A 22420-nucleotide genomic window follows, 5' to 3' on the forward strand; every position below is an offset into this window, starting at 1 on the left:
TTAATACAGATACTGTACACGCTTTTTTAAGACTATGATGCCCTATGTAAAATACTGTACTTTTTAGTTTTAAGAAGCAAGGAATTTCTAAACTATTCTCGTAAAACCTACTTCTAAAATTTCACATAAAAATTTACCCATAAAGCAATAACGTATTCTCATGAAATCTACGGTAGTAGGTCTATTTCCAAATATATGATTCTTTGGGATACCAGGTGCAGTTTTTAACAAACTTGAAGCTATTCGCTATCACTGTTAATTTAATAATCTGAGGAGTAAGTGCTACTTTTCATGCTTGACTATCTTTAGCCTGCCGTCGTTGGGTTGTGCGTATACCTTTTATCCATTCCAGGTTGGAGCATCAAGTACCATTACAAAATCTAATTTATCCCACTTGGCTGCTGATCCGATATTGACTATAAATTCCACCTTTCATCTTGAAAATTAATTTATCCAAGAAGTAAGCTTTATGTAAACTAAAATCTACCGATTGTTCCTGACCTTGTACAGTATTTAGAAATGACAAGTGTAACCGATGCTTCTGTACTCATTTTATGCATAATGATTTAGGTCATTACGCAACAACACGACGGCAGAAACAGACTTGAGGAAAGATAGATTATTAGTCAAGAGGAATCTACATACGTATGTGTGACAACTCCTAAGATTCAGTTTGTAATATATTTTAGAATTTCAAGCCAATTGACTATTTTGTACTAAAACACTAGCCACCTTAATTTTGACCAATGCATACATAAATATCCTATGCTGAATGCAAGCCTACTTAAAATTCAAAACCCAATCACTGCAATATGTGATATTCTCTTACCAGGATTAGAAATCGGTGACGTAGTCTGTTTGATGGCTGTATGCAACCATACTGACTGCCTTCTTTATATAATTCACCAGTTGGATCATAAGTGGGAACATACCTAGAAGAGAATATTTGGATATACTGTATAATAGAGGAAAGGTCCACCATCAAATGCTCATTTTTGTTAGTGAAATGGATAAATACAGTACAGTATTCTGAAATCATAAAATTTTCCACTCAAAGGAAAAATAAAAATACTTTAAAACTAATTACAATGTGTGAACATGAAAATTTTTTTAATCTTCAAACCATGATATTAGAAATTATAGGGGATTTTTAATGAATTGTAAACCTAAAATATGTGAACATGGGAAACTTTGGATAATTGAAATCTTTACGATACAGTACTAGAAATAATTAAACTTTATAAATTATATACCCTTCGACGCCAGTACAAAGAAATACTCTTTGAATGTAAAGTTGATATGCAGAGTGCAGATCTTGGCTGGGATGCCATAGCACTCTTCCATAGATGGTCTCTCCTGGTCCATAGCTTCCTTTATAATCAACCTCCTGCAGTTATAAGGAGTTAGATTATTACTCTTCTCAATGGATCATAAGTTTCATATATCATAAAACAACTACTATAGCTATAATCCAAATTACTGTACTGCATCATAATTTTCAATTACATACCGCAGTGATGTGTGCCAGTTTTCAATAATATAATCTTTGTCTGATCACGCTAATACATTAGATCATAAAGCAACTACAGTTTTTGTATTTGAAACTACTATACTGCAGCCAGCTTTGCAATCATATATGGTATCAAGTAGCAGTTTCTAGCCATGTGATTTATGTCTCATATCATTCTAATGAAGTATTTTATAAAGCAACTACCATTTCCATAATCCAAACTACTACATTCTAATCATTCAGAGGGGTTTTGCAATAGTGAATCATATTAGACAGTACCAGTTTTCAGCCATATGATATAAATCTCTTTTCTCACTAAATGCATGGCGTCATAATGTACCTATTCACCTCCAGGTATATTAATCGAGAATAAAATGCTGCCAAAATATGTGCAGTGTACAAAAAATAAAAAGCAAAGCCCAGATTATGAGTAAAACTGTATTTGAAATAAAATACAAACCTGAAAACTGTTGTTGGCAAACTAATAGAAGAAAAGTAGACAATGTGTTAGTAAAATCCCAGTAAAATATGAAACTAGGATGTAATCTATCAGTGTAGTAAAATATCTAATATCCAAGTTGAGGCTTATCACAAATATCATCCTCAGCATTATAGTACTGTATTGAGAGCTTTACTATTTAAAGGATCACTGTATTATCATATACATATTCTTTATATGAAAACTATTAGTGGTAGAATAAAGACTAAATGATGTTTCTTACCTGTAAATTGTCAACCTTCCGTGGGTCCATTAGAAAAATATTAGGACTATTAAGCAACTGAAAATCTGTGTTTAGTGTATAAATCAGAGGAACGGGCCTTTGTGACTGTTGGATAGCAACAGGCAGCGAAAAGGCTTTTGGTGGCTGAGGAGTGCAGGCAGGCTCATCAAATTTCTCATAAGCTTGAGTTGGAGAGACAGTGCATGGTATAAGCTCTAGTACATATTCCCCAGTGTAATCCTTCAGATTGTATTCACTTGTGGCTCTCCAAACCTTCAGAAATAATGGGGGAAGCTTGTTGGATATTTTTTAGATATGTGAATTACCTAAATAAAAAAACTTTTAATTATATTAATTGTAATATAAAGGACCATCCACATACTTTTATGAAACCAACAATCAAGGCATTAAGAATGCAGTTTATCAGACCAAATGGTAAATTACACTGGATGACAAAGGTGCGGCATTTTTACATGAAATCTGAAAAAGCAACAAAGGGTTTTACTTCGTACCTGTTCAGGGCCATCCCAAGTAGAAGCAGTCCACAATAGTTCAAGGGAGAATTTGATATCCATATCCTCAGGGGCCTTTAGACCAGAACGTTCACCTTCCAACCCAGAGTGCTGGAGCACAAATTGACCTCTAAATTTAGCACGAGTCTTCAGATCAATGACAAGGCGACCAGATTCATCAATAGTTATTCGAGTTACCTAGAAGACCAAATCAGAACTTTTAATTTTTGATATCTAATAAGTACTTGGTGTAAGATATCACTTAAAATATTTTTGAATCATCAACTACTATATTCCAATACTAAGTAAATTTCATCATAGCTATCAAATCAATCATTTATTACACACATGTAAAACAATAAGTCCCACATACTCAGTGATACAAGCAAGATTCTAATACATTAAATAGCTAGATATAAATGCACTATTACAAAAAGCTCTCCTTAAAAGGAATACAAATTTGATTTGGTACTGTAGAATTGTAGTACAGTAGTCTTATAATTTATACCTGAATCTTTGCAGTTAGTATTGGTTCAGTGTGTAACCCTTGATGCCACAGTAAAGTATTGTAATAAAGAGACACTGAGAGCTCTGTTCGATGATCTAACGATGCCCAGCCAGGAGGAGATGTTGCATAAACATAAGACACGTAGAGAGGAACACGTACTGTCAGAAAGCTCTGTCCACCAGACCCAACCTAAAATAGAAGAAAAATTACTAGAGTATACTATCATAAAAAAAACATTTTCTTATAAACAGGTTATATAGATTATTCTGCAATAGATAATTTTACTTGAAAAAAAAAAACTCAATTATTAATATAAAACAGGAAATATGTAGAATTTGACATCAGTTCAGTTTACCAAATCAAATTATTGGATATTTCTTATCAAAAGACTGATAAATTGTTTAAGTATCTTCAGTAAAAAGTCTTACAAGGGGTCTTAGTATCATCAGTCCATGATGAGGAGAATCTTTTATGTGCATAACAAAGATGCTAAATTATGAGTATTATTCAGCTTGTGACTTGAGACACAAGCAGTATAAAATATAAATGCAGACGCACATTAAGGCATATTCATTATATACAGCAGTGCAAAAATATAAAAATAAGCATGGTGGCAAGCAGAAAATGTTTGACCTCATTTATAAGTGATGCAGGCCAGGAGAAAATGCTTGACTACTTTTGTAAGCAAGATAAAGTTAAAATGAAATTACCTAATTCTAAAAAAGGAAGAGAGACAAAATTTATTTCATGGTACTACAGTATACAACTCAGGAAGTTTTCTTTGTCTCATTCAGAAATTTTTTTTTTTTTTTTTAAATTGCATTTACAGAATAGTATTAGTTGTCAGTATTACAGATATATACAGCCTTCCTAAAAATAGATTTTTGATATTTGGCTCTAGCTTTCCCGTATTTGATATGTGGTTTGAGCTTTCATATACTGTAATGTCTATTCAAAGATAAACATTTCTCAAATTTATCACTATCAGAACCAACAAAACAGGCCCTGGTTAAATAGGATACCTAAATATTCCACAGTGCTATGTTTTTCTTCTGAAATCCAATGAGATTGATTCCTTAAGACCTGGAGAGGTCTCCATGTTCTTTCAAGAATCTTTAGTCCTTCACCTTGTTTCACAAGACATGGGCAATATCCCTTTAACAAGTAGCCTTATTCAAGGACTTGAAGTGTTATTTGTTGAAAGCTATGGCTAATATAATATAAAATTAATACTCTAAAATATTGAAAAGGTCAAAACTAGATATACAAATATAGTACTATGCTATCAAGCAGTTGAAAAAGGTTATTGGCAGGCTGGAGGGCAGTGGAGAGGGAATCCTCAAGCTCATGTTTTTTATGCTATAGGTTCTTATTCATTATGAAAGATGACATTTTTTGGAAGGGGGGGGGGGGGGGCATTACTATTCAAAAGAAATGTTGACAGAAACAAATCCTGTGAGTCACCTACCATGAATGACTAGACTTTACTAATTTTACTAGGAGTATAACTATGGCTTCTTCAACCTATCTTTTGAAAAGTACCATAAATAATCAACTGCCCTTCTACAGTCAATATTTACTTCGAATTTTCAGTTGTTTCGGGGTTATTCTTGTCAATATTTTTATTTATGTCATAATGTAATCCATATACTTTTCCCATGCTTTTCTTTTTCCTGGTTATTCATTTTACTTGATGGTTACCACTGCTTTACCACTACAGTAATAGCTACCAAATGAGGTACTACGTGTTGCAAAGAAAAAATAATCTTTACAAGAATTTTAGACAGCTTCGAATTAAATCTACCCATCTATTTCCAAGATCATTACATATTATTCTGTTTCCTCTCTTTTGATACAACAACCACAAAGTACAGTCCTTTCTTTTCTGGCAGTTTAGCTTTATATAAGCCCCAAAAGCATGCAGAATAAAGTTAGTCAATGAAATAGATAGCAAATAATAGAAAAAAATATTTAAAAGTGAGAATGTCAATTAATTTTTGCTATAATGTATATCAGATTCCTCAGGAAATATCAAGGAGAACTATATTGTACATATTACTGTATATACTATACCCAATAAATATAAGATTAGTCTTCAATTCTTACCTGAAAATCAGAAATCACTTGCCCACCACACTGGTCGACTAGCTGGGACATTGTAAACCAAGCCGAAAACGTCCATAAGCAAGATTTCAGATCCAAGTGACTGTATAATTTCAGGCTTTTGTTCTGAAAGTATACAAAGATTTGAAGTAAGTTGTATAGCATTATCGGTGATTATTAAATAAAGAACATAAGCTTATAAAGTACTAGAATCAACAAATATTTACTGCTGTATGCAACCTTCCTAAGCCAAGATGAGAAAGGTTCTCGATTAAATACTCTCTTTTTGGAACTTTTCTCTTATTACCAAAATTCTAAATCAATTCTTTATAACTGGTAAGAAGAAAATCAATTATTCTATTCTGCTGGCAATGAAGAGGATTAAACTACAGAGAGAGAGAGAGAGAGAGAGAGAGAGAGAGAGAGAGAGAGAGAGAGAGATCTGGTGTTAAAAATATACAATGCATTATATGACTGACTTTACCTAAAATATCCAATGCATTTATGAGTATGAGAGAGGACAGAATTAAAGACAATTTGGAAGAAAACTATTTTAAGCCTGAAACAAGGCTGACTCATTACATAGGTTATTCCTTATCACACAGATGTACTTACTTCTCTGAGGTTTTCATCCCACTGATGAGGCCTTGGATGTGGTGGATAAACCTGTGAAGGTTCATCAAGGAACCCTGCAGATTCTTCTAAATTAGAGCACATGTGGTGAACACGGTAAAGCTTTTCTGTTAGGAGGTACCTCAAGTTATGAATGGGAAGAGTTGAAACCAATGGTACCATACCATCTTGATGAGGGATTTCGATATGGATTTTGACAGTATTTGGATGAGTTTCATCCGTGGAATTTATATATGAGAGTGATGCTACAAAAGACTGGCTCTGGAAACCCCCGGGCTGCCCAGGCACAAGTGGTGTTTGACAAATGCCATTTTCACTGTTGATAAAAACTGGTTTACTTCGAAGGGGAATACCATGAATGCCATTACTTCTGATAGGCTGTGCTATACACCTTACTCTAAAATGTCTGGCAAAAAACATGGAATCCAGAACTTTCTTATGGGGACTAGCAAATATGGTATTATCTGTAAGTGAATGGAATGGTGTTAGTACAGAATCTCCTTCAGCTGGAATGGCCACTTCCCAAGAATACTGCATAGATGATGAATTCAAGCCAGCTTCGGCACACATCACAAGAGTAGCATCACTGTTTGGATACCTTAAATCGCAGGGTGTAACACAGACGAGAGGGTATCCTGGGCTAGCAGGTTCTCCTACATGTTCATCAACATTATCATAGTGTAACAATGATACTACTATTGGAGGGGCTGGAAGAACAGATGTCCCAGATGACTCATGGTCAAGAACAGTTATAGAGGCTGTGACAATGGCACCAAATTCTGCATTAAAAGGTTCCTCTGGTCCAAGTGTTAACACGAAAGTCTTGTGCCACTGTCGGTTTGAATTGTGGAGAATGGTCAAAGCAACATCAGCCCTATTAAAAGTAACAAAAAAGAAAATGAATGATCAAAAGAAACATCGAAACAGATTACTGTACATAAATTAAATTGTAATGTTAGTGTCATTATCAAATACATAGTTATAATTATAAACAAATAAAAAAAAATCAATGTTAAGTGTCATCATTGAATAAATACTCACTTTGAAGTTCCTGAAGCAAATTCCACTGTTGTGTGAAGTGGATGATAATCAGACCCTGATTCAGCTGAGCCATCTCTTGTAGAAACCATTACTCTGGATATCTTGGAAACATCACCTTGTCTGATAATGGGAATTTTTAAAGAGGAGCTATGGTCACCCAGCTGTGGCTCTGCAACAGTATATGCACTTTCTTCCAAAGATATTCTTGGTCTGTCTTCCCAGTCCAAAATTATAACCCTTACTAACTTATTCTCACTAATGTATGGGCGTAACTCAGATGGGGAGTCAGGGTGTGCGAGTTTAACTATGAATTCCTCCTCCTTTTCGTATATTAGGTCATCAAGAAGGCCAACTTCACACTCTACTTTCGAAACTCCTTTTGGAAAAGTTATAGTGGATTCTTTAGTATTTGGCCTCTCCATAAAATCAATGCCAGCTTTAGCAGACCGTTGACGAGTGAAGCAATGTACAGTAGAAACCCTGCTTAAATCACCGGTGCGTTGTACTGGTATCTTTACAGTTGTCTGGTTTTCTCTAACCTTTATTTCTGGTACCATAAAGAACACAGATGGCATATCTTCATCGTCTAATATAGTTACAACCGTTTCAGCATAAGAATCCCTGAGAGTTGCATTCTGTGGCATGCTTATGAAAACTTTAAATCTTTCTGGGCCTTCTAATCGAGGATTTAATTTATCATCAACAAGGTTAATAGTGCAGAAGCCTCTACTCTCATGCTCAGGAAAATGTACCTGCTCTGAAGTAGGAATATAATCAAGTGAAGGATGTGCTTCTTCAGGGTCAAATGGCTTAGTGGCACACCAGACTACAGAAGAATGACCTAAATCTACACCTGATCGTTCTAGAGTAATCTTCAATGTAGCTTCAGTTTCAGAAACATTGTAAGCAGACATGCTAAATCCAACCATACTTTGATCATTAGGACCTTTAATAACAACAGATGCTCTGTGTCCCTCTCCCAGTTCTACACCTTCAGATGGCTCCTTTAGAAGGAGATAGAAGTTTTCAACACTCTCGAACATTTCATCATCGTTAATTTTCACGCTGCATGTTGAGATCTCTATTCCAGGAGGAAAAACTACTAGAGAGGATCTATCATTAGGTCTGTGCACAAAATCCATATCTTTACCCAACTCCTGAATTGTGTGAGAGCCTACAGCCGAGCCATCTTCAGTTATACACATAACGGAGACAGCCTGGTTTACATCACCAGTGCGTTTAAGCCTGGCATATATAATACCATCAGATTCATCAACTTCAAATTCTTTAGCTTCAAATAGTACTTTTGGCTTATCTTCATCATCTGAAATTCTCACAACGGTTTTCTTTGGTTTACCAAGCAAAGAATAATTTGGGTCTGCCAACTTTACTGTAAAAACTTCAGGCCCTTCATAATGATCATCATCATAAACTGGTATGATACAGTATTTCTCACTCTCTCCTTCTTCAAAGCCGACGGGTTCAGAGACGACTAAGAAGTCTTTGTTTTCTCTTTCTGGTAATGATCCCTCAGCAGATCCTCCTCGAGAAACACATGTGACAGATGAAGGTTGCTTCAAATTTCCCATTCTTTTTATCTTTATCTTTGCCATGCCAGTATATTCACTTATATCTAACTCTTTAGATTCCATTGCAAACCAGGCCCACTGGACATGGAAGATGTTCCCTATAACAATGTTGGGCTTGCTATCAGATACATCAAAGGTGAAGTGATCACTGCTTACATTTTGAGAATAAGTAGTGAGCTCATACTGTACACGTCCTCCAATCACATCAGCTGTTGAGGAAACAGGGTTAAGTCACTAAAATCCATTATCTGCCATCAAAACTTGATATACAGTAGATGTAGAGTTATAATACAGTAATAATGAGCATGATTTTCAAAACATATTTTTTTCTTACATATTATAGATCAACTTGCAGGGGTTGTGTTCTAATATCCATTTTAAGTATGATGCATGGGGTAAAATTAATTACACTCGTATACGCAATTTTGTGATAATCAAACAAAATATTAATATGAAGGTCTTTCAGTTAGAAATGTATAGCTATTCTTGTGTTGAAAATATGAATTGATTCTTTAGAAGTCAATCTAATTAAGAGCACTTATTCAGAAAACAAAAATTGGTGCAGTTTTCAACATTGCATAATACTTTTACATAAACCAAAGCCTTAAAAATGCACACACTGCAAACAGAAAAGGGATTTTGACGAAGGAAAAATCTATTTCTGGGGAGAGACCTGTGGCGCCCTGTGAAAAGAGTCCTTCTTATATATCTTTTCTGATAAAACCTTCCAATTATACCAGAGAAAGATAAAAGCATGGAATGCTGAGGTTACTACCCTCGCGCAAGCACCTTTTGGGTGTCGTGTATAAAGCAAAGGCGCGTGAAAACCACTACAGTATTCACAGGTTGTCTTCCATTTAGTTAATTCCTTCGTCAAAGGGATGGGCCGATACAAAGGCCCTAGCCAACCACCAGCGCCACACCACCACGCCACGACGCGAGCGCCATCTGAACAGCATCCTTCTTTTGGAATCTTAAGTGTTGAATTTGTTTGTGGTGCTCTCGGTCTTTTTTATCAATCGTGGATTTATTTTGTCATGTCCGAAGCTCCATCTTCACACATTCCAATGTTAAGTACCATAGTTTGTTTTGACAGTTTTTTTATTGTACCGGGCTTTTGTTTTATATCCAGTATAGTCTGTTTTATTATTCCCCTCTGGCCTTTCATGGCGGCCATTGTTTGTTCACTTGTTTGGGAATTCATCTTTGTCTGCCCGTTTAGTACTCTGTCACTTAGGTTCTTGGTTAAGTCCCTGGCCTTATAGAATTCTTATGAGAGCAAACAGACAGGAATTATTATTTTTCTTACTGTGTTTATCTTAAAAGTGGATTCTTTCAGAAAAGGATAACACTTCCAAGACTCGATGAAAGGGTCAACAAAAAGAATAACTAGTTGCCTCTTGTCCCAAGAGGCCATGAAGGGTTTATCAACAATATTTCTAGTAAAGAAACTGAAAAAGATTTCTTTGTGCTAAAATATCTAATGTTGAGGAACCACTATCTGGTACAGTATATAATTTATTATAGAGAACATATTCCAGTTCTCATTAAATGTGACTTGCTTCAATTTACAAATCTTAAATAGGAAAAAGAGAAAAATTCAGTTCCATGGAACAGCCATTATAACTTGATTCTACAGTAATTTTCAAACCCTTTAAACCAGTTATTTTGGACCACTGTCTCAAGTTCATGCTCTAAGAAATCTTTACACACTACTGTTTTTCCAATTCAAAAATTATTTTTCTCACAGCCATTACCCATTATGTAGCAGAATCATTGGTCTTCCATAAATTACAGATACTCCATTCCCATAAAAAAGTAGATTGTTTAAGGTTAACAATATTAAGGCAGCATCATATGGATCCTAATGAAGAACCATACTTTCTACGTAGTCTTGACAAGGCTGCAAGGAATCAGCAAATCAAGATCATGAGTTTGTATTTGGATAGCTTTTATAAAGAAAAATTATTAGTTCACTAGATACCCATTACGCTACTCAAAATTTAGCCTGAATAGAATATTAGATAGCTAGAACCCAACTTCTACATTATCCTCAATCTGGCTGATTGGAATGAAAGATCCGTGTGATAGCTACTGGGATAAAAATCTAATAAAACCTAAAGTTCTATGGAGAATACATACATATACCAAGGCACTTCCCCCAATTTTGGGGGGTAGCCGACATCAACAAAAGAAACAAAACAAAAAGGGGACCTCTACTCTCTACGTTCCTCCAGCCTAACAAGGGACTCAACCGAGTTCAGCTGGTACTGCTAGGGTGCCACAGCCCAACCTCCCACATTATCCACCACAGATGAAGCTTCATAATGCTGAATCCCCTACTGCTGCTACCTCCGTGGTCATCTAAGGCATCGGAGGCAGTAGCAGGGCCTACCAGAATTGCGTCACAATCGCTCGCCATTCATTCCTATTTCTAGCACGCTCTCTTGCCTCTCTCACATCTATCCTCCTATCACCCAGAGCTTTCTTCACTCCATCCATCCACCCAAACCTTGGCCTTCCTCTTGTACTTCTCCCATCAACTCTTGCATTCATCACCTTTAGCAGACAGCCATTTTCCATTCTCTCAACATGGCCAAACCACCTTAACACATTCATATCCTCTCTAGCTGCTAACTCATTTCTTACACCCGTTCTCACTCTCACCACTTTGTTCCTAACCCTATCTACTCGAGATACACCAGCCATACTCCTTAGACACTTCATGTCAAACACATTCAATTTCTGTCTCTCCATCACTTTCATTCCCCACAACTCCGATCCATACATCACAGTTGGTACAGTTGCCTCTAAGTATTCCTTTACCCCTTACGCTTATGTTTTATGAAAATAGTATGGTAACACCGCAATGAAAGCCTATTTGTCTTGTAACGACGGACGTGAATGGTCGAGCTATTGGTATGCCAGTGCTCCTATTTTTATAAACACTACTGTAGACAATATATTAATGATATACGAATAATAGTTTACATTACAAGTGAAATAAGTTGCTGTTAAATACTTAGAAAAATAGTATAGTAACAGAGTAGTAATAATAGCAATGGTAAAAATCATATTCATTCCTGATTAATCAGACATCGTCAACCTTCGTTACATTCAGTTGAGGCAGGCGTTTGCTGAAATCCAACTTTAGTTCATAGTAGATATATGGGTTCTTTTTCAGAACATAATTATTTGAATGGAAATACGCTTTCGATTTATATAATCCATCAATTTATAAAGAAATGAGATCATAAACCGCAAATTTCAAGACCTATAAATATAATTTCATAAAGGCAATTATGATAGCCATTGACAGGTCATGATACGGAAGGCTTGGGGAAAAATTAATAGACAACCCGATGTATAAAGGAACAAATATATCCAGTGTATCATTCATATATATATATATTTTTAATTCGACCCACGTCTCACCAGAGTAGCCTAGATGGAAATTTCTCTGGGCAGTAATTAAACTCGAGTCATCTGAGTAACAACACAACTTAACCACCCTGATGGTCTTTATATCATTGGTAGATATGGTTGCACACCGATAAAATCGTACTCATATAGATAAGAGAGAGAGACTGAACTATGGTTGGGTTTATTTTGTGTCAATTTCGTTGGTATTATCGAACAGTACTATATAAACCTTTTTTAATACCTTGAGAATGACACAGGGACTCGATTAAAGCTGTATAACTCAGAAAGAGAGAGAGAGGCGGGGCCAGTAAGTGATGTCGTGACCTCTGTTAGTCCATTATGTCATTCTCTTGAGTAGCGGTTTAGTGACTAGAGTAGACAATGGATCGCAATCATCAAAGAATCAGCAATAGGAGCAGAATTGTAGGCATGAGAGACTCTGGCATGTCTTACAAACGTATTGCAAGAGAATTAGGAATTTCATTGCCAACAGTTCGACTTTGGTGTCGAAGATGGGAAGAGTCTGGAAACCTCAACGACAGGCCAAGAGCTGGTGGGCCAAGAAAAATGACCCCAGAAGAAGATAGGACGATTTCGGAAGTAGCCACGCAAAGCCCATTTATAAATGCAGTTGCCATAAGGGACACACTGAACTTGCGTGTTTCGTCTGGAACTATAAGAAATAGGCTCCACGCAGACGGTATCCACCATAGGACTCCGGCAGTGAAACAAAAGCTGGAGGATCGTCATAAAACGGCACGGCTGGAATTTGCTCAACGTTATTTGGAAGAGGGGTTAGACTTCTGGGGCAGAGTAATTTTCAGTGACGAAAAGACCTTCGCTTCTAACACGCATGGTCGTCTGCATTGCTGGAGGCGTGATAACACGAGATACGACAGCCAGAATATTTATCAAGTAGCCAGAAGCGGCCATATCACCTGTAACGTTTGGGGGTGGATACACCTGCATGGCGTTGGTGAATTGGCCCAGATCAGTGGAAGGTTCAACGCTGAGCAGTATCTCGAAATTTTGGAAGAGGTGATGGTTCCTTCCGTTCGCGCTTATGCTCTTCCTTATCCTGAGCAGATAGTTTTCATGCAGGTATGTGCATTGTTTTTTTTTTTTTTTTTTTAATTATATGAATGCCCTTTCTTGACAAATATGGTATCAACTCATTGCTGATATTGGTCATAAAGTAGTTTCAAATTACTCAATAAGACTTTTGTCTTGGATTTATTAGTTTTATAACTGTAAAAGGATCTTACATCAACATCATTGATCTACATTCCCTGATGAATCTAAAGCGGCCAAATAAAGCCACTGAAATTGTTACAAGGTATTTTTTGCCTCTTCATGAAAAGTAGACCAAATATTCTTATCAACACACAACACCCACGTCTCCTCCTTGGCTACTCAAGCCCTTTTATTAATCATTATTGTGACTACTTTTGCTGGACTAAACGGCATTATTTTGCCGTCATTTATATTGAAAATATAAATTGTTCTCCTTCCACCTTGTTCTAACAGTATGATTAATCAGTTATATTATTTCTTTTAGGATAACTGTTCCATCCATACTGCGAGGATTGTCCGTGCATGGTTTGCTGAACAGCGCGACATTGTTCTCCTTCCCTGGCCGAGCAAAGCATGCGACTTGAACCCGATCGAAAATGTCTGGGGGAACATCGTCAACAGCTGGGAGCAGGGTCAGGAGCGTAACCACCAGCGTCTTTTCCAGCATGTTCTCAACGATTGGGAACTGTTCCGCCGCAACCGACAAGTTGTGTATAACCACGTCTCGTCAATGCAAAACAGATTGCAAGATGTTATTGCACATAATGGTGGATGGACAAAATATCAATGTTTCAAATACGATCTTGTTTTACTTATTTTCTTTTTTACAATTCAACATTGTATAACTAGAATTAAATAATTTATTTCCATAGTGATTTCACTAAACCTTGCCCACAAATGTAAGGAATGTTATGAGAATGGAAACTGAAAAAAAAAAATAATAAGCTTCAATCAACCAGTATCGCTTGAGTACTAAAACAAAAGGTTAATACGAAGTTATGATTGCGATTAAACATTGAATATCACAAATTTGTAATACATAGTTTTCAGATATTTGCTATAAATTCATCGATGAATCCAGCTGATTTTAATAAAGAAAATTCATAATTATATAATAAAAGACTTGGGTATTTTATTTTTTACCAACGATTAAGACCAAGGCCAGCTCAACTGAGGGTGCAATTTAGTCATTTAAGTTAAATGTAAAATAAAAAAAAAAAATTCTAAACCTGACGATAACTGAAAGCAATTCAATCCATCTCTCTATCTCTATGTATCTACCCATCTATGGTGCATCTAGTTGCAAGTTTTAATTGCTAATTATCTTATCTAGAATATTTAGTATTAAAAGTGATATCTTACGAAGCACTTACATTCCCTAAAGTAATTCCGTTGTCAAGTGGGCTTTTGACAACCGATAAATTCTCGAACTGCCCGTCATGAATTTATACCTTACTACTCTGAGAATGATCATCATGGAATTCATTTTCATAAAAATTAACATGCGACTGATGATTCCTTCTTGATGTTTTGTTAGGTCATATGTGGAGGGAAATATTACATATTGAACGAGATCTGTGAAACAGCTAGTTTGACGTCAATAACTTGTTTCAGACCCCCACCGTATTGTAATAAGTATTGAAGACACAAGGATATCGGAGTTATCTTATTATATAATGACATGGCTATACAACATTTATCTAATCGAGTCCCTGTTGTCATTATCAAGGTATTATAAAAGGTCTATATAGTATTGTTTGATAATACCAATGAAATTGACAAAATAAAACCAACCATAGTTCAGTCTCTCTCTCTCATCTATATGAGTACTGATTTTATCGGTGTGCAACCATATCTACCAATGATATAAAGACCATCAGGGTGGTTAAGGTGTGTTGTTATTCAGATGACTCGAGTTTAATTACCGCCCAGAGAAATTTCCATCTAGGCTACTCTGGTGAGACGTGGCTCGAATTAAAAAAATATATATATATATGAATGATACACTGGATATATTTGTTCCTTTATACATCGGGTTGTCTATTAATTTTTCCCCAAGCCTTCCGTATCATGACCTGTCAATGGCTATCATAATTGCCTTTATGAAATTATATTTATAGGTCTTGAAATTTGCGGTTTATGATCTCATTTCTTTATAAATTGATGGATTATATAAATCGAAAGCGTATTTCCATTCAAATAATTATGTTCTGAAAAAGAACTCATATATCTACTATGAACTAAAGTTGGATTTCAGCAAACGCCTGCCTCAACTGAATGTAACGAAGGTTGACGATGTCTGATTAATCAGGAATGAATATGATTTTTACCATTGCTATTATTACTACTCTGTTACTATACTATTTTTCTAAGTATTTAACAGCAACTTATTTCACTTGTAATGTGAACTATTATTCGTATATCATTAATATCTACTATGAACTAAAGTTGGATTTCAGCAAACGCCTGCCTCAACTGAATGTAACGAAGGTTGACGATGTCTGATTAATCAGGAATGAATATGATTTTTACCATTGCTATTATTACTACTCTGTTACTATACTATTTTTCTAAGTATTTAACAGCAACTTATTTCACTTGTAATGTGAACTATTATTCGTATATCATTAATATATTGTCTACAGTAGTGTTTATAAAAATAGGAGCACTGGCATACCAATAGCTCGACCATTCACGACCGTCGTTACAAGACAAATAGGCTTTCATTGCGGTGTTACCATACTATTTTCATAAAACATAAGCGTAAGGGGTAAAGGAATACTTTGAGGCAACTGTACAATCACTTTCTCATATAGAACTCTTTTTACATTCATGCCCAACCCTCTATTTTTTACTACTCCCTTAACTGACCCCAACACCATGGTAATCTATAAAACCTTAGACGATTAAAATCTAAGTCCACATAGTATGCAGTGAAGACGTATACTCTTATTAAGAGTACTTAATCACCAATAGTACATGCATGTGTTCCAGACAACCGTCATCATGAATGATGCCATTTAGAAATCTGAAGAAAAAACTAATCCTATTGACCTTCAACTAGAGCTAGTCCATGCATTCTAAAGCTACCAAAGGTCCTTTGGAGTGAATTCTAGGTCCACGAAAGAAACCTTATCATGGAAATACCACTAATCCTGGCCAATCCCACAATTGCCAGGAGTAATATAATGACATTGCTAAAAGCAAAAAAGAACCTATCTCAAATTAGTTTAAGTATCTGAACTTGTACAGCACCAGCAATAGTTACTTTACTACATGTATCTATGCTTATATCCATGCCTATGACTCTAGGACTGCATCTCTAATGTCTTAGAAAAGAGTTCTTACGTGTGCCCTCTTTGTACTCCTATATTCCTTAGAGAAACAGATGCATCACTTCAGGTGAGAAATAAAGTTTTTCTTTGTATTGATCAAAAGGCAAACAAAAGACGCTGCTATAAGGTCAAAATAACCTGAGTTGTTGGATGGAAGTTATAACCAGACTACTTTCCTTGCAGAATCTTTAGACATTATGAGGACCTCTTTCGAGTCCACTTAACTTTTGTTAAGGGAAAGTTTAAAATCATCCTGCTCTACTAAATCACATCTGGAAAACCTTTAAGCAAGAATTGTCCACTTAGGTTCTTCAGGACACTGTGAAGGTTAGTTTTATGTGGATGTTACCCTTCTAGAATAACTCCTTGGCATGTTAAGATATGTTGAGAAGATAAACAGAACCACGCTTAACTGGCAAACAGGTAGGAGCTGCATGTTAATTTTTCTTAAGCCCCAGAGTTCTTGTATGAATGCTTTCATACATTCATTAGCACAGTAAACTACAGTACAAGTTTGTTTTAATTGTAGTGAAATCCAGTACTGATCTGCAGTTTCTAATGTTAACTTATAAAAAACAGGAAAGCTTCAAATGCATTATGTCAGAGAACTTAAGGTCCGAAGAAAAAATTACTGAAAGAAACCAAAGAGATAATTCTGCTCTTCACTAATCAGTACTGAAAGAAATCATAGATAATTTTGATTCTTCTCTAAATCTGAAGACACCCATCAGTAGGGTATAAAGTTTGACCATAAGAGCCTCAACTCTTAATCTATGAGAGCCTGAACAAACTAATATATGCATCCAAAGCCAAGGGTTAAACCATTAGAGGAAGAAAAGCATGTGTATGGCCAAACTCTAGTACAAGTACACAAGGATGGCTGTCCTGTCTGGGATATACATCTACCTCATGGTGAATTTCATAACCAAATTGTAAATAGGCTCTAATAGGATCCTGCTGTCCTCAGTACCCAATATGCTATGAGCATAAAAATATTCAGGGAATGAATACAAAAGATCAAATCACAAAAAGGTCCATACTGTATGCTAACTGAAAATCCTTTACTTCAGCTCATCTTCACAGAAGGCTTCAGATACTTCCAGGTTAAAAAGCCTTTGTGATTTAAGGTATCAAAAAGTTGGGACTTCCTAAACCCTACAAACCCTGCTTCCCTTACCAAAACCCAGGGTTCCAGTGTCAGCTTTGTTAGGGAAGTTTGTCCAAAGAAAACCATGCTTTTCTGATTCCACACAAGGTAGAGAACATCTCCTTAGATAATTACAAGTTATAAAGGTGAGTGTTCCATGGATTTAACAGTAGAGCTTTTATCAGTGGTGTGGCCCATGCTAAAAGTATGCCCTCTGCTGGTGGCACACTTAAAAAAAAATATTGTCGATGCACAAGACATGAAAACCTTGAAACATGATTTCAATGGTGTATGACACATAAAACTCCTAGCCCATGTGATATTATGACTTCGGTTGATTTAGTGCTCATCCTTATAAGGAAGTTCTTCAATGCCTTAGCATTCATGGGGAGCATCTGCTGTCCTTCCAGCAACTTCTGTTAATAGACCAAGTCTATTTTGAAGTAATTTTCTTTATATGGTAGCATTTCTTATCATTCATTGGCAGTTACTGCTCCTAGTAGGGACTCCATCCACAGAGAGCTTACAAAAACTTTTGCCAAGCATAAAAGGGGAAAGCAGCAAAAATCTTTAAGACCTATATGACTTTCAAGGGTAAATAACATGTAAATTACTAATACTTTTATCTTTTAGCACACTAAACATATAAAGAGATTGATATATCAAATAAATCGTGAAAAGAGAAACAACAATTTGTATGGGCAAAAAATCAGCCAATTATCTTGTAAACAAAAAGCCTGTCAACATATGGCTACAGATACAAAAAGTGAGGTTCCTTGTTATATAATACCTCAGAAGCCATAGAAGGCATGTACAAAGATGGAGATTGGTAGAAAATTATCATTGATTTGTATTTAAGAGAAGAATGTTTAAAATTAATGAAAGGTATCATTAATTTGTATTTAAGAGTAGAATGTCTAAGATTCAAGAAAGGAATTACATGGTATGTTCAGGAGGAAAATATATCTATTGCTGTATAAGTTTACTTGCCTTGAATCTTATCTTTCAAAGAGTGGTTCCTTGGGGTACTATTTTGCTACACGACACATCTTGACAAGAAATTTCCATGAAAGCATATCTCAAATATATATAATGAACAATTACCCTGTCATACAACATTAAAATCTCTATCAATTGTAGTCTGATTTTATGGTAAAGTTAAAAAACAAAAAAAAAATTTTTTCCAATAGTTTACCTTGGGTGAAAGATGAAACAGGTCTCTGGTTAGTTGTAAGTCTTATTACCCCATGGGTTGGTGAATGGGTGATAGAATAGCGCAAATTCTCAGGAGAAGTGTCCTCATCCTCAGTATGTAATTCATGAGTTGTTATGAAACTAAACGCCTGAAAATCGAAAAATGTTATTTTCCTTAGTAAAATAAATTTTTGAATATACTTACCCGATGATCATATAGCTGCATCCCTGCTGCCCGACAGAAAAAACCTACGGGAGGAATACGCCAGCGATCGCTATACAGGTGGGGTGTACATCAACAGCGCCATCTACCAAGTAGGTACTCAAGTACTCTATGTCAACAACGAACCAATTTTCTCCTCTGTCCCACTGGTTCTCTATTGGGGAGGAAGGGTGGGCCCTTTAATTTATGATCATCGGGTAAGTATATTCAAAAATTTATTTTACTAAGGAAAATAACATTTTTCAATATCAAACTTACCCGATGATCATATAGCTGATTCACACCCAGGGGGGTGGGTAGAGACCAGCATAACAAGTTGACATTATGAGCTAAGTATTCCGTATTTCATTTTAGCAGTTATTCAAAATAACAAGCATAAAATAAATAAGTACCTGGTAAGGAAGACGACTTGAACAATTACTCTGCCTTTTTAAGTACGTCTTCCTTACTGAGCCTCGCGATCCTCATAGGATGCTGAGCGACTCCTAGGAGCTGAAGTATGAAGGGTTGCAACCCATACTAAAGGTCCTCATCAAAACCTCTAATCTAGGCGCTTCTCAAGAAATGATTTTGACCACCCGCCAAATTAAGTAGGATGCGAAAGGCTTCTTAGCCTTCCGGACAACCCAAAAATATTTCAAGAGAAAGATTAAAAAGGTTCTGGAATTAGGGAATTGTAGTGGTGGAGCCCCCACCACTACTGCACTCGTTGCTACGAATGGTCCCAGAGTGTAGCAGTTCTCGTAAAGAGACTGGACATTCTTAAGATAAAAGGCGCGAACACTGATTTGCTTTTCCAATAGGTTGCGTCGAATATATTTTGCAGAGATCTATTTTGTTTAAAGGTCACGGAAGTTGTGACAGCTCTAATTTCGTGTGTCCTTACCTTCAGCCAAGCTTGGTCTTCCTCATTCAGAAGGGAATGAGCTTCTCGTATTAACAGTCTGAAAATAATAGGATAAAGAATTCTCTGACATAGGCAAAGATGAATTCTTAACTGAACACCATAAAGCTTCAGACGGGCCTCGTAAAGGTTTTTAAAATAGAACTTAAGAGCTCTTACAGGACATAAAACTCTTTCTAGTTCATTTCCAACCATACGATAAGTTTGGAATATCGAACGATATTGGTCAAGGCCGAGAAGGCAGCTCGTGTTTGGCTAGAAAACCAAGATGTAGAACATGTAGCCGTTTCGGATGAGAATCCGATGTTCTTGCTGAAGGCATGAATCTCACTGACTCTTTTAGCTGTGGTTAAGCATATCAGGAAAAGAGTCTTAAAGGTGAGATCTTTCAGGGAGGCTGATTGAAGTGGTTTGTACCTGTCTAACATAAGGAATCTTAGAACCACGTCTAAATTCCAACCAGGTGTAACCAAACGACGCTCCTTCGTGGTCTCAAAAGACTTAAGGAGGTCCTGTAGATCTTTATTGTTGGAAAGATCTAAGCCTCTGTGACGGAAGACTGATGCCAACATGCTTCTGTAACCCTTGATAGTGGGAGCTGAAAGAGATCGCTCTTTCCTCAGATATAAGAGAAAGTCAGCTATTTGAGTTACAGAGGTACTGGTCGAGGATACGGATACTGACTTGCACCAGTTTCGGAAGATTTCCAACTTCGATTGGTAGACTCTAAGGGTGGATGTTCTCCTTGCTCTAGCAATCGCTCTGGTTGCCTCCTTCGAAAAACCTCTAGTTCTCGAGAGTCTTTCGATACTCTGAAGGCAGTGAGACGAAGAGCGTGGAGGCCTTGGAGTACCTTCTTACGCGTGGCAGACGTAGCAGGTCCACCCTTAGGGGAAGAGTTCTGGGAACGTCTACTAGCCATCGAAGTACCTCGGTAAGTTATTCTCTCGCGGGCCAGAGGGAAGCAACTAGTGTCAACTTTGTCCCTTCGTGAGAGGCGAACTTCTGCAGTACCTTGTTGACAATCTAGAACGGAGGGAATGCATATAGATCTAGATGAGACTAATCTAGTAGAAAGGCATCTAAAAGAACCACTGCTGGGTCCGGGATAGGTGAGCAAAGTATTGAGAGCCTCTTGGACATCGAGGTTGCGACGAGATCTATGGTTGGCTGGCCCCAGGTGACCCAAAGTCTCTTGCATACATCTTTGTGGAGGGTCCAATATGTTGGAATTATTGTCCCTTCCTACTGAGACAATCTGCTAAGACATTCAAGTTGCCTTGGAAGAAACTTGTTACTAGTGAAAAGTCTAGACCTGTTGAACAGGATAGGAGGTCACTTGCGAACTCGTACCATGTCAGAGAGTAGGTCCCTCCTTGCTAGGAGAAGAACATCAAAGCAGGGAGTTGTCCGTGTTCACCTCCACTACTTTGCCTTGAAGGAGAGACCTGAAGCTTTTCCAGGTCAGACGTACTGCCAGAAGCTTCTTGCAGTTGAAATGCATTGTCCTTTGACTCGAGTTACATAATCCCGAGCATTCCCTACCGCCTAAGGTCGCACCCCAGCCTACGTCCGATGCGTCTGAGAAGAGAAAGTGGTTGGGAGTCTGAACAGTCAGGGGAAGACCCTATTAAAGTTTGATAAAGTCCTTTCATCAAGTCAGACCAGACTTATCTTCCGGAAACCGGGATCGAGACCGCTTCTAGCGTCTTGTCCTTTTCCAGTGAAGAGCTAGATGAAACCGAAGAGGACGGAGGTGTAGTCTTCCAAGTGACACCAATTGAACCACGGATGACAGTGTCCTAACCAGACTCGTCCACAGCCTGACAGGGCCGTGTTCCTTCTTCAGCATCTTCTGGATGGATAGCAGGGCTGGGGGTTGATCGTCTTGTTCAGCCATGTCCTCATCAGAGGGTTCCTCATCCGAAACTGATGAGGAAACGGCAACGGAGTGGGCAACGTCTGACTAGCTGAATCCGGTCGCACTGGTGGATGCGTGACGGAGCCGGACACAAGATCATGGTACTGCTGTACAGTCTGTGAACTGTCAACCATGGGGAAGCGAGGAAGTACAGCGACAACCCGAAACTGTCTAGACTGTCTGGGTTGTGCAGACAACCCCTTATCGGGTTGCTGAGGTTGCCACACTGCGTCACAACAAGTCACCTCTGCTGGTTGTTGAACATCTTCCCAGTGACACACTGAACGTCCACAACCACCTCCGAGAGTCGCTTAACGTCAACGTGCGACTGGCAACCCACACTGGGTCGCACCGGTGGAGGAACCATCTCAACTGGCGGACGTGAGTAGGATACCTCAGCGTCAACAGGGCGTACAACCAACCGGTAGGAAGGTTGTTGGCAAGAAGGTTCTTCTCCGTAAAAAATCCTCTATCAAGGACTAAGCTTGGACTGCATGTCTTGCAACAAAGCCCAAGGTCTATGGGAGCAGGTGTGGCAACAGACGGGGTTAGCGACTGAAGCGGAACCATTCACCCTCCCT

At 37.3% G+C, this 22420-nt stretch overlaps 1 protein-coding gene across 5 annotated transcripts in view; it reads right to left on the bottom strand.

Moving 5' to 3' along the window:
- Positions 1-22420, bottom strand: part of LOC137641628 (extracellular matrix organizing protein FRAS1-like) — a 344509-nt gene that overhangs the window by 14529 nt on the left and 307560 nt on the right. For 4 of the 5 annotated variants that reach the window (XM_068374359.1, XM_068374360.1, XM_068374358.1 and 1 more), the window contains 10 exons: positions 18793-18940; positions 7030-8827; positions 5971-6862; positions 5359-5481; positions 3253-3441; positions 2745-2942; positions 2233-2505; positions 1971-1991; positions 1254-1387; positions 830-932 (listed from right to left, as the gene is read on the bottom strand). In XM_068374359.1, coding sequence (XP_068230460.1) covers positions 830-932; positions 1254-1387; positions 1971-1991; positions 2233-2505; positions 2745-2942; positions 3253-3441; positions 5359-5481; positions 5971-6862; positions 7030-8827; positions 18793-18940 — 3879 coding nt within the window. The remainder of the gene's footprint in view (positions 1-829; positions 933-1253; positions 1388-1970; positions 1992-2232; positions 2506-2744; positions 2943-3252; positions 3442-5358; positions 5482-5970; positions 6863-7029; positions 8828-18792; positions 18941-22420) is intronic. The other variant, XM_068374361.1, reaches the window with a different exon arrangement.

The sequence above is a fragment of the Palaemon carinicauda genome, chromosome 5 (genome assembly GCF_036898095.1).
Source record: "Palaemon carinicauda isolate YSFRI2023 chromosome 5, ASM3689809v2, whole genome shotgun sequence".
NCBI classification, from domain to species: domain Eukaryota; kingdom Metazoa; phylum Arthropoda; class Malacostraca; order Decapoda; family Palaemonidae; genus Palaemon; species Palaemon carinicauda.